General features: G+C 42.2%; 1 protein-coding gene across 2 annotated transcripts; it reads left to right on the forward strand.

The window, feature by feature from the left end:
* The first annotated feature begins 444 nt into the window (after window positions 1-444).
* Window positions 445-13,462, forward strand: LOC134358287 (stromal cell-derived factor 1-like). Of its 2 annotated transcripts, none has more exons than XM_063070324.1 (4): window positions 445-559; window positions 2,726-2,843; window positions 6,660-6,734; window positions 11,692-13,462. In XM_063070324.1, the coding sequence occupies exons 1-4, from the start codon at window positions 493-495 to the stop codon at window positions 11,705-11,707; spliced, it is 276 nt and encodes a 91-aa protein (XP_062926394.1). In that variant the 5' UTR covers window positions 445-492; the 3' UTR covers window positions 11,708-13,462. The 2 variants fall into 2 exon arrangements, with proteins under 2 accessions (XP_062926394.1, XP_062926393.1); XM_063070323.1 differs by having other exon boundaries at window positions 6,660-6,726.
* The last annotated feature ends 234 nt before the right edge of the window (window positions 13,463-13,696 follow it).

Genomic DNA, 13,696 nt, shown 5'->3' on the forward strand with positions numbered 1-13,696 from the left:
AATGTGTGAGAACATGAGTTGTCAAGAGTTGAGTCTGTAGGTTGTGGAATCGGTTCAGCATTGAACTGGTCCGTGCTGGTTCAGGAGACTGGTGGTTGGAGGGTCATAACGGGTGCTGAGCCTGGCGGGGTGCCACCTCCTGCCTGATGGTAGTAGTGGGAAGACAGCGTGGTCTGGATGACGGCTGCTGCTTTCTTGTGGAAGTGCCCCTTGTAGATATGCTCAATGGGCTTTTTACATTTTACATTAGAGTTAGGGTCAACAAGGAGCCAAAACCCGGCCAGACAGCATTGTGCTAAAGGTATGTATATTTTTGAAACTGGAAGATCTCCAGGGATTCTAAGAAAGGAATCACCACATCCTGTCGATTTTCAGACACTGCCCCTAGCCCAATCAGAGTCAGTGAGGAGTGGCTTCTGTTAATATAAATTCAGTTGAAACCAGATTCAAACAGAGATTCTTGTGCAGTCTGAACTTCACTAACAAACGACCATGAGCGTGAGACTGTGTGCAGTGCTGGCCCTGCTGATTGGGACACTTTGCATCAACTTATCACAGGGTAAGTGATTACCTTGCTCAAGAACAGATTTGTTGTGATTTTAATGCAATAAGGAGTGCAGTGTTTGTAGTGTGCTTTTCTTTCTGTAGAATATGCATCACAATGCTCTGAGACGATTCGACAAAAGGATAGGCAATGAGAATTTATTGTTCAGTTGCTTTCCAAATGAAATGATTATTTCATCTTTTTGCTTGACAATGGCAATATGTTTGGGGCCATGTTTTGCCATTTACTGAGCAATAAATCATCAAAATTTATGTCTTTGTAAATGCCGCTCTCACTGTAGTCTCCCAAACGTCCTGCAGATGTAGCAAGTCTTTTATTTAATCTTTTGTAATCATTACAAACAAGTTTCTGTAGAGCAGAATACAAAGTAGGTGCAAGCTGTCAAACTGCCCTCCCGGGAGATGTGCAAATGTTTACCCGATTTCCAACGACACTGGGTTAATTCCTAAAACCCTGGCAGTTACACATTTGCTGCAGTTTAAGAACCATCCATCAATTGTGTTCCGTGTTTTAAAATCGCATCAGCATGTGTTATTAAAGCTTGAAATGGCTAAAAGATTTGTCCAAAATGGCTCTAATAAAAACTGATTGACAGCTGTCATCAAGCATCAATGAAATGATAGGACCAGTGAAAGACAAATTATGGGTTTAGAACAGTTCACTCTCTCTGGCCTTTTCTTGGCTAATTTCATATCTGTGGTTGAACGAGCAGGATTCCAAAATCTTCTGAATCACAGCCTTGTGTAGGCGGTGAGAGTCAACTCACGATTTGAGTTATTGGTCCACCTCATGTTGGTCCAACCAACCTGGCAGTTTCTCAAAGTGATTCTGATCTGTCGCGTGTATATTCTATTAAGCAACTCCTGGCCTCACTGTAAAGCATTGTGCAATGTTGGAGCTGTGTCAGTGGACTATATACAATGAAGTTTATTAGAGGAGTAATTTATTACAGATACCATAAAGTCCCTGGAATCTGGCAAAAACATCCACCAGTCAGAAGCAGATGAATTCAACATATTATTACATTTCAACAAAATACAAGGAAAGAATGTCTCTTTGAGAGTAACTGAGTGTGAGTGTATCAGTTGTAGTTCAATCCCAAGCCCAGCCTGTTTGGGATCAGAATTAGAATCAGGTTTATTGTCACGGACGTACTGTATATCGGGAATTTGTCCTGATGTCCCAAGATGTAGACGCAGCTTGACCTGCTGAGTTCCTCCAGCATCTCGTGTGTATTGCTTTGGATTTCCAGCATCTGCAGAATCTCTTGTGTTTATGCAGTGAAATTTGTTGTTCGGCAATAACGTGCAATACATAAATATTACTCTAATGTACTATAAGAATATTTAAGAAAATAAATGAACGGAGCAAAAAGAGAAGGAGTGTTCATGGGTTCAGGAATCTGATGGTGGAGGGGAAGAAGCCATTCTGAAACATTGAATGTGTGTCTTTGGGCTCCCGTACCTCCTCACAATGACAGGGGACGTATACTAGGTGGAGGGGGTCTTTCATGATGGATGCATGGAATGAAATGTAGGGACATAAATACACCCAGCAGAAGACAATGCTCCAATGTTCCTCTCTCGACATCCTCATTAAATACCTTCTTTAAAATTTCCGTCAGATCACTTCATTGCTCCATTGACAGACAGCCCAAGAAACTGAAGAATAGGCACATTCGGATCCAATCAGAATGAAATGTAATATTCCCAGCCAAGATGATGACAACACATTTTTCATGAGACTCTTGTTCAAGGAGAACTTGTCCAATTCAGCCCCTGTTTAGTGTTTCGGGGTGAAATACAGTCACTACCTGCTCTAGAAAATAGTAATTCATTTTCTGTCCGTGATCTATAGCTGTTATGGATTTATACAGCTATGGCTGATCAGCATTATTGCTATATTCTCTAGTTTTTGGATCTGAATCAAAGTTTTGGGAAACCACATCATGTTACCTACTCAATGTCAATTAGATATGAACACTAAAAACTGGCTTTCCAACAAGGCACACAGCCAATAAATGAGTTAGAAAATTGCTTCTGAAGAGCCATGTTCAGAAACCGAGAGTTAACACCCACATTGAAGTCTCGAATAACTGAACCTGAATAAAGATAAGACAATTTAGTTGATGGATCCTTTCTCTTTCCCGTCTCCGCACAGCGAAGCCGACTGCGGTTCTGAACCGCTGTATGTGCAGAGGAGGAGCAGCTCAAATCAATGTACGAAACATCAAAGGACTGCAGCTTATCCCCATCCCAAACTGCCCAATCCAGCTCATGTGAGTATGAACACCTCGCTTTCAGATTCAGGGATTTGTTACATGTACATTGAAACCTACAGTGAAATGTTCTGTATGTACTGTTGTCTGGGGGAAGCCCGTAAGAGTCACCACACATTCCTGCACCAACATAACTTGCCCACCACGTGCAGCAGAGCTACCCGGAACTCAACAAAACCAAACTTACCAAGTGACAAAGCAACAACAGCAAAACAAGTCCCATTCTCCCTCCCACGTACACAGCCCTCCAGCCCAGGACAGGCCATTTTCTTGGGCCTGCAGCCTCCAGTGGACTCACAGGCATTGGACATTTGACTTTCCCAGAATGCTGTGTGCTGCCCCTTGCCACCATTTAGAACATAGAGCATAGAACCATTTAGCACAGGAACAGGCTCCTCGGCACACAATACTGTGCCAAACCAATTAAATTAGTAATCAGATAGCAAACTAAACTAATCCCCTCTGTCTACACAATGCCCATGTCATTCCACTTTCCTCACATGAATCTGTATATCTAAACAGCTCTTAAACGTCCCTAATGTATCTGCCTCTGTCACCACCCCAGGCAGTGCATTCCAGGCACCCACCACTCTCTGTGCAAAAAACTTGCCCCTCACATCTCCTTTGAAATTACTCCTCTCACCTTCAATGCATATTTCAACCCTGGGAAAAAGATACTCCCTGTCTACTCTATCTACGCCTCTCATAAGCTTACAAACCTCTATCAGATCTCTCCTCGGCCTCTGCCGCTCCAAAGAAAACATTCCAAGTTTGTCCAACCTCTTGTCATAGCAAACAAGAGAAAATCTGCAGATGCTGGAAATCTGAGCACCCACACAAAATGCCGAAGGAACTCAGCAGACCAGGCAGCATTTTGGGCTGAAACCCTTCAGCAAGACCAGAGAAAAAATGCTGAGGAGTAGATTTAAAACACTTGGCCATCCATCACTTCCCTCTTGTTATAGCACGTGCCCTCTAATCCAGGCAGCATCCTGGTAAACCTCTTCTGCACCCTCTCCAAAGACTCCAACTCCACATCCTTTCTATAACCGGGCTTTTTAAGGATGAAGTGCATACAATGGGCACCATGGGAGTGCAGCGATTAGTATAGCACTATTGCAGCTCATGGCAGTGGAGCTCAGAGTGAAATCTCAGCGTCCTCTGCAATGAGTGTCTGTACATCCTTCCCGTGGAGTGTGTGGGTTTTCCTCAGGTGACCTGGTTTCCTCCTACAGTCCGAAGACATATCAATTGGTAGGTTAATTGGTCATTGTAAATTGCCCCATGATTAGGTTAGGCTTAAACTGGGATTGCCGGGGCCTGATGGGCGGTGTGTCTCAAAAGGGTCTGTGCCAGGCATATCTCCAAAGCAAAAGGAAAAAACTGACGTCAAACCTCTGCCCACTTGCTGCGCTGGGGTGCCTGCTCCTCAGGTAATCAAATTCAGACTAAAATTTCCTGTAGAAACTGGTGGACCATTCAATCTAGAAGTGAAGACGTCCCTGTCTTCTGTAGTTGGTTTGCACAGGAACACTCACAGTTATAGAGAAGAGGCAGAAAGAAAAGATTAATCAAAGTCAAAGTGACAATAAATTTTTTATCAAGGTATGTACATGTCACAGGATTAATTTTCTCGTGGGCATTCACAGTAAGATAAACAATTACAATAGAATTTATGAAAAACTATATGTAAATAATGACTGAGAAACAACCACTGTGCAAGACAAATTATGCAAATAAAATATACAGTAAATATTTTCTATATCAAGGAGTTCTTGATTAGTCAGGGCATCAAAGTGTACAGGGAGAAAGCAGGGGAGTCGGGGTGACTGGAAGAACTGGATCAGCCCACGATTGAATGGTGGAGCAAACTTGATGGGCTGAATGGCCTATTTCTGCTCCTATATCTTATCGTCTTATGATGGATGCTGCTTTCTTGTGACAGCACTCCATGTAAATGCACACAATGATAATCAACTATATAATAACCACATGTGTGCCCTGTTCAAAATTCAAGATTTGCACATCTCATGCAGAAAGATCACGACACAAAACTAATTTTATCAAAGCCTTTCTCTATTTTGACCAGATTTATTGTCTAAAATTTATTGCCCAAAGTAATTGGCTTAATTCTGTCAAAATGCACAGGATACGTACAAATATCTGGTCTGTGTGTATTACCGGTCACAAGTGCTTTGCACAGGCCTGGAGATTTTATAGGTGGACTGTACAGGACCTGAAGTTAGTTCACTCTCGTGTCCTATAAGGAATACCCATGCCAACAGTTTATGTTCTGTTCTAATGCACTGATGCCGTGATAATGTCATTACTTAGAGTGGGATACTAAATGATCAGTGAATCACCATATTAGGGCAGAGTACAAAGAATTCTCATGTTCCACCATTTCTAGGGATTTATGCGAGGAGTAATTGACTTGCATGTAAACTAGAAATTGTTTATTTATTAATGATGGAGAATTATTAAATCAAATTGACAAATAATGTGGAAATACTTTTGAGAGCCAACAGTTCTGCAGAATTTGTATGTGTCCGTGACAAAGAAGTGGGCAGGAAAATTCATTATGGACATTACCCACTCTGCAAACTGCCTTTTCAAAAGCTCCCTTCTGGAAAGTGCTATAGGCTTATTAAAACACAAACTGTACACCATCTTAAAAGTTTCTTCCCCCAAGGAGTTAATCTGATCAACCATTCTAGTTAGACACCCCACACTCCCTTCTATCACCCCCATCACTACCCTGTAAACACTTTAAACAAGTTTCTATAATGCTGTTTACATAGTTAGAGCTTTATTGTCATGGAGAACAAGATAAAGTATTAACATTGTGAACAAAATTATAGAAGATGGTTTAAAGTGTAGATACATTGTAAATGCATGCTGATATTCACTGTATGTATTTATGCACATTTTAATCCATATCCATACATTAACCTCGAGCTTTTTTAGTTTTATTTATTATATATAATTCTTTATTCTTTACAATTGTTGTGTGGGCACGTGGCCAAGTGGTTAAGGCACTGGACTAGTGACCTGAAGGTCGTGAGTTCGATTCCCAGCCGAGGGAACGTGTTGTGTCCTTGAGCAAGGCACTTAATCACATATTGCTCTGCAACGACACTGGTGCCAAGCTGTACGGGTCCTAATGCCCTTCCCTTGGACAACATTGGTGTCGTGGAGAGGGGAGACTTGCAGCATAGGCAACTGCTGGTCTCCCATACAACCTTGCCCAGGCCTGCGCCCTGGAGAGTGAAGACTTTCCAGGTGCAGATCCATAGTCTCGCAAGACTAACGGATGCCTTAGTAGTAGTATGATTGATGAGTGTTGTTTTCTGTTGCACGTCACACTCTGACCAACACTCCACAGCAGATTCCTAATACATGTTTTATGGATTGGGATATAGCACGGGTTAGGCCCCTGCGGCCCACGAGTCACACTGCCCAGCAACACCTGATTTAACCCGACACTAATCATGGGACAGTTTACAAAGATTAATTAACCTATCAACTGGTATGTCTTTGGAATGTGGGAGGAAACCACTGCGGTAAGGGGTTTGTACTTTCTCCCTGTGACCATGTTGGTTTCCTCTGGGTGATGTAAATGCTTATGGTGAATAAAGTCGATCCTTGATACTTGATTCTTGAGTTCTGAATCTAAGCTTTCAATCAACGTGTTGTTGACTTATTTAACATAACCAGTAATAGAAAAAAAAGATAATTGTTATTTGTTTCTGGTTGAGGTTAGAGAATGTTTAGACTGTTTCTGTCCATAATTCTGACCTTTCTTTTGTGTTACAGAGCCACTTTGAAGACTGGGCGGAAAATTTGCCTTCATTCCAAATTTTTGTCCCTTTGGAGAAACAAGGTAAATAGGTAAGGGAAAAAGACTTTCCATCTTAACAAACCAGCAGCTAGTTAAAGTGAGCAACCAGCAAAAGTAGCTGCTGGAGAAAGATTTGTATGCTAAGGAACCTTTGACAATATCATGAATCCCCAGAGAGCCTGGGGGTGAGAAAGGGCTTGTGTTGTGTGGCATTGTTGTGATTTTGAAAATACAGCATAAAGCCTGTGCATCGAACACTCCCCTGTTAAATGGTAATCAAAACAAAAAGTAAAAAACAGAAACGAAAACATGACCACATCATAAGTGACTTAACTGAATAATTATTAACTGCACTGTTAGAAAAAGTGTATAATTATTAACTATGCCATCAGGAAAAGCACCCCTAAAATCAGGCTAATGTATCTGGCAAGTTCCACTGAAAGGGCAGCAAGGTCACCAAATAACTTTCCCAAGAAAATTTCCTACTTACCCGTACCCTGCTCCCGTGGTACTGTCCCTCTGACAAAGTGACACTCCCTCAGTACTGTCCCTCTGACAGTGTGACACTCCCTCAGTACTGTCCCTCTGACAGTGTGACACTCCCGCGGTACTGTCCCTCTGATAGTGTGACACTCCCTCAGTACTGTCCCTCTGACAGTGTGACACTCTCTCAATACTGTCCCTCTGACAAAGTGACACTCCCTCAGTACTGTCCCTCTGACAATGTGACACTCCCTCAGTACTGTCCCTCTGACAAAGTGACACTCCCTCAGTACTGTCCCTCTGACAGTGTGACACTCCCTCAGTACTGTCACTCTGACAGTGTGACACTCCCTCAGTACTGTCCCTCTGACAGTGTGACACTCCCGCGGTACTGTCCCTCTGATAGTGTGACACTCCCTCAGTACTGTGTTACACACCAGCAGCAATAGATATGAAATTGAGTCGGGTTTTTATAAATAAACAACAAAATTTATTAACCTCTACTCAAAAACATAGAAAAGTAAACAAATGACTAACTGAAATGGAAGTTAATAGTGCTATGTGTCTATAGTTATGAAACAGTCGTCTTAGAGAGAATTCTTAACAGATCTTACTCAAACACAGTTTTAGGGTGGTAGTTTAAAGAGTCCAAGTGATTTATGAAATAAGAGAGAGGAGAGACATCCTGAACCAGCGATGAAGAAAAGACGAAACAGCTGACGCAGATCCTAGCTGAGAAATGCCATGTCCGAAGAGATCCCAAAGAATAAGATTTCTCACAGTAAATGACCTTTCGCCGGACAACACCCGAGACCATGCAGGGGTTAACCAAAAGTGTGTGCCACAATACCTGTATGGACCATACCAAATGCTAGTAACGTTCAAGGCACACAGAATGCCGTTGATTTCTACCCAACTCTTTGGGTTTGTGCGAAGTTGGCAATTCTTCACTCTCTCTCCTCTCTCTCTCTCTCCTTCTTTGATTACGTAACCACCAACTGTGACTCCCCAACAAAACAACTACTCAACAAACTGCGGTCTCCCCTTTTGGAACATGCCATCACATCACCCCACTATCACAAGACAATTACATCATGCTCACGAGATACTCACAGGACAGGTAACAATTGTCCCTCTGACAGTGTGACACTCCCTCAGTACCGCCCCCTGACAGTGTGACACTCCCTCAGTACCGTCACTCTGACAGTGTGACACTCCCTCAGTACTGTCCCTCTGACAGTGTGACACTCCCTCAGTACCGTCACTCTGACAGTGTGACACTCCCTCAGTACTGTCCCTCTGACAGCGTGACACTCTCTCAATACTGTCACTCTGACAGTGTGACACTCCCTCAGTACCGTCCCTCTGACAGTGTGACACTCCCTCAGTACCGTCCCTCTGACAATGCGACACTCCCTCAGTACTACCTCAAACGTTAATGAGATATGTTGAAGTCACTGAAATGGGACTTTTGCCCACAAACCTCCTGCTTGGGAAAGGGCTGATTGGAAGTAGGGAACAGAGGAATGTGGTTGGATGTGGAGGCACCACACTTCTGATTAGCCCAAATGACTTCCTTCCCTCCTGAATGTTCGAGGACTATTTAAAAATATGATTTGATGTTGACATAATTCGATTCTGAGAGTAATTTTGTTTAATGTTGTTGAATGTTTTACTAATCAGAATGGTGGTATTGGTCTGGAATGTAATCCACTGTAGTACAGCTGGCTTCACTCCGTGTTGTTTGGCAGACTTGATATATCTGTCAAACATTTGACAGGCTTCTTTGGGGACCACGTTCCCTTCCTGACTTGACTTGCTGGATGTGCATGCTCTTGACAGCTCTCTTTGTTCTCACACAGAATCAGTCCTTTCAAACTCTGCATCAGATACCCTCTGATTTGCCATCACTTCATGCTGAAGGCCTATGTTTAGGAAGTGCACCTGAAGCTTTGTATGGCATTGGTCAGACCACACGTGGAGTATTGTGAGCAGTTTTGGGATCCTTTTCTAAGAAAAGATGTGCTGCTATTGAAGAGGGTCCAGTGGAAGTTCACAAGAATTATCCTGAGAATGATAGGATTAACATACTCGAAGTGTCCGATGGCTCTAGACCTGCACACACTGGAGTTTAGAAAAACGAGTGGTGAATTTGATTGAAGCCTGCTGAATACTGAAAGACCTAGATAGAGTGGATGTGATGAGTCTAGGACCTGAGGTCACAGCCTCTGAATACAAGCACATCCCTTTAGAACTGAGAAGAGGAGGAATTTCTTTAGAGAGTGATGAATCTGTAGAATTCATTGCCACAAATAGCTGTGGAAGCCAAGTGATTATATTTAAAGCAGTGTTTGATAGGTTTCTGATTAGTAAGAGTGTAAACGGTTACAGAAAGAAGACAGGGGAATGAGGCTGAGAGGGAAAATGAATCAGCCATAATGGAACGATAGAGCAGACTTGATGGGCTGAATAGCCTAATCCTGCTCCTGTGTCTTATAGTCATTTGTTACCTTGCACTGGTACTGTAAGGAATACTTAATAAGTAAAGGTTCTGATAGTTCTGCTCACCACCCATCCAGAAAAGTTCAAGCTGGTTGTAAATGCACTGGGCCAAGCTGGAACCTAGCTACTAATGTCAGCAGGAACGACGGAAATATCTGTTACTAATTGCGAAACCCAATCCAGAGTCAGGAATTTTTCTGTGATCAAGGAACAATGTTCTAGTCACTTCCACATTCCTCATGCTCCCCTTCTGACTGAACCCACTTCCACTGCTCTTTGGGGACAGTGGCTACACACATCAACCTCAGTAGCAAGTTCTGTAGTTACTTGACCATGGAGGGGAGAGTGTCCCTGCCAGTCTGACCACATCTATCTCACACAGAGACATGTGTTGGATGCTTGAGTTACCAATTCTCACTGAGAACCAGTTATTAACTTCTCCCTGAGCAAGGTCAGTGGCGACATCATTAGCGACCTCTCCTTGTCTGAACACACACTGGGGATTCAACCTGCAACCTGCCAAAGACATGCTTCTCTCAGCCCTATTGATAAGACAACACTGGACCAACACAATCTAGTTATGGTGTCGAGCTCACTGTCAAATAACCATTAATTTTCACTGCAGTGCTGGTCAAGATTCAATATTCGAGATTCAGAATCATTTACAGTCATCCCTCATTAAACAAGCATCAAGGAGAATGAAACGATTGTTACTCTGGATCTGATGCGGCATAAAAAACAATAAATATAAATATAGAAACCATCCTGTAAAACACAGCGTACAAGTAACTGTTAAGTGTGGCCATATATACATAAGATCAGCTTAGACTCATGATATGATATATATTATAATATATGATTACTGAGTAATATAGATTGATTATCTGTACATATGCTAACTCTGACAGGATATTGGAAAGTGACAAAGTGATTCTTGACAAGAGGAACTCTTCTAGATAGTAACAGGGCTTCTGAAAACACAGTAGGACAGTGAGTGTGTCAGTGTGGGCACTCCACACTGATAAAAACACACATGCACACCATGGCTCCCTAGTTAATGTTCAAAGTTCAGAATTCAAAGTATCAAAGTAAATTTTATGCATATATGTCACCACATACAACCCTGATATTCATTTTCCTGCAGGCATGTTCAGCATATCTATAGATTAATAACGATAACAGGATCGGTGAAGAATCAACTAGAGTGCAGAAGACAACAAACTGTGCAAATACAAGTATTAATTGGCATGATATTAAATAGCAATAAATAACGAGAACATGAGATAATGAGATAAAGAGACTTTAAAGTGAGTTCATTGTTTGTGGGAGCATCTCAATAGATGAGCAAGTGAGTGTAGTTATTCTCTTTTGTTTAAGAGCCTGATGGTTGAGAGGCAGTAATTGTTCCTGAATCTGGTGGTGTGAGTCCTGAGGCTCTTGCACCTTCTACCTGATGGCAGCAGCGAGCAAAGAGCATGGCCTGGGTGGTGAGCTGAGAACCTTTGTTTCAGGATATCCATGCCCACAGTCTGTTTTATGCACCAGCAGTCCCTGTTCAATACTGTTTGTTCCACTCCCATCGAGGAAGAGGCTACATAGCATCCACATCAGGACCTTCAGAGTCAAAGACAGTTCCTTTCCCCAAGCAGTGAGGCTGATCAACACCTCCACCCACTAACCCACCCCTCCACACCCCCAACATCCACTACTTTATCACTTCCTGTCAGAGTCACCTTATGGCTCACTGTGGACATACAATCGATCTATGTATATAAACTATCTTATGCATTTATATTTTTGTATTTTTTAATTATTGTGTTCTTTATCTTATTGTGTTTTGATTGTACTTCATCAGATCCAGAGTAACAATTATTTTATTCTCCTTTATGCTTGTGTACTGGAAATGACATGAAACAATCTTGAATCTGTTTCCCTATGAGAACTATATTAAAGAGATTGTTGTGCTGAGTCTCCTGATTATTTATTCTTCTTTTGGCTGAATTCCTGCTGTTTATCTTACAGACCTTCCAAGATGTGAATGAGGACAGAAAATGAAGCCATAAGCCACCGGAGTGTGGGCATTAGTGCATGCTCACACCAACAACGCCCCGCGCACTGTCACGTTTCTGTCTCATCGCCAGCCTGCCTCAGCCGCTTTGCAAGGCTCCACACCCAACCCTCTGTCCGTTACATGCCGAATCCAGCTAGCTGTACCATGGCGCACGCACGCATACATCTGTCAGCGGTGCCATCGATATTTATTTAAATAGAGCACCTCCAAGTATACTTTGTGCTGTCCAACTCCAAGGTTAGATGTTATTGTTAAAGTAAATTGTGATGGGCTCCAGGCTGATGGAGAACCCTGGTCAGTTGTACCAAACACATTTCAGTAACGCATCAGCCTGTTACGTTCAGCCTGTGGAGAACAGCTCCCTGTTGCTGTCATCCTGTATGTTTGGAATTACTAACAGATGAAAAGCTTCTCATTATAGTGGCCTCCAGGGTAGCTGCTGCCAAATATTGGTGATCAGACTGAATTTCTTATTGAAAGAAATATCCGCTCCATGTCTACAAAGTTAATACATTCATGCAACACCAGATGCGATGATTTCTGAAGATGATTCCTTCTGGCAGGTCTAAAGCTATAGGAGGGAAAGCAGGAATTCCTTCCTTGCTTTGGTGAGAATTCCCATCTCAACAGCAGCAGGGATCCCAGTGACAGGGTTAAGCACTGCGAGGGGATGGAGAGCAGTACCATCGTACTAGCAATGTGGCTACTCCAATCCTCATTTTCCCCTTGCTGGAAGCTTGTTTCCAGAGCCTAGTTGTTCATGTTAGGTGGATGGAGCCTTGCTCTTGGATTTTGCCCAGAGTCACCTCTGGTGGTTTCACAAGGCCCAGACAATGTTCAGTGGCCACCATGGTTTTCCCCTCTGTGGGGAAGAGTGAGGCCACTTCATAGTGTCTCCCAGTTGTAGCTTGGCTCAGATCAGGAGCTCACCATCTGCGGCAGGCATGGACTCTGAACTTCTGCTTTGTAGCATGGGTCAGATCTATTCCTCAGAGGCAGGGAGCCTTAGATCAACAATGTGCTACCTAACTCAGTCCAACCAGACTCGAGATCCAGCCAGGCCTTTAGATGGAGAATGAATGGTATCGATGGACTGACTGAATCTTGTTGTCCTCCATGATGGGAGTCATCATTTAGACTACAAACCCACAACTTATTGGCTACCTTTGCAAATCACAGCTACTGATAGATGGAAGCCATTGTAAACAGTCTTTAGGATTGCCATTGGAGTATGTTATTGCTTTTTTGTACATATTGGAATTTACTAACTACTCCTCTTGTTATGTGCAAGTTTTTCGAAAGCACCCTTAAACTGGTTCAGTGGAATCTGAGCAAAAGCTTCTGATTTTCTCACACGGTGCCTAAAAACCATCGATGTCTTTTTCCTCATTGTGTCTTTCCCCATTATGTCCCATAAAATGTGAACATTTAACAGAGAACTGTCTTCAAGAACCAAAATTTAACACTCTTTCTCCTCAAAAGAACAATTATAACAACTGATTGTCCAAGCAACATCTTGCACATCTGATGTGCTGAGTGCTGTAAGTCTTTTCATTGTATGTTTGTCATTGAAACGTTCTTGCTTCTTTTTAAAGAAAAGGAGTATAATTGAAGCTGTCATATTCTACTAATTGAAAGACATGGACTACTTTTTTATACTGTTTCTTTGTAACAAATTACAATACTTTTTAAAAGAATAAACTTTTTAAATAATTACAAAAATCTGTCCTCATTATTTGTTAACTGCATTTTCAAGTCAAGTTTATTGTCATTTAACTATATGCTTGCATACCGTCAAACGAGATGTTTCTCCGAACCAGTGTAGTACACATAACACATAATAACTTATGAAAGCAAGGATGAAATCTACAAATGAATTATACATAAATAAACAAATTAAAATGCATAAATTAAATATTGTAGGTACAGAACAGATTAACCGGTGACACTTTGAAT

This window comes from Mobula hypostoma, chromosome 18 (genome assembly GCF_963921235.1).
Source record: "Mobula hypostoma chromosome 18, sMobHyp1.1, whole genome shotgun sequence".
In the NCBI taxonomy this organism is placed as follows: domain Eukaryota; kingdom Metazoa; phylum Chordata; class Chondrichthyes; order Myliobatiformes; family Myliobatidae; genus Mobula; species Mobula hypostoma.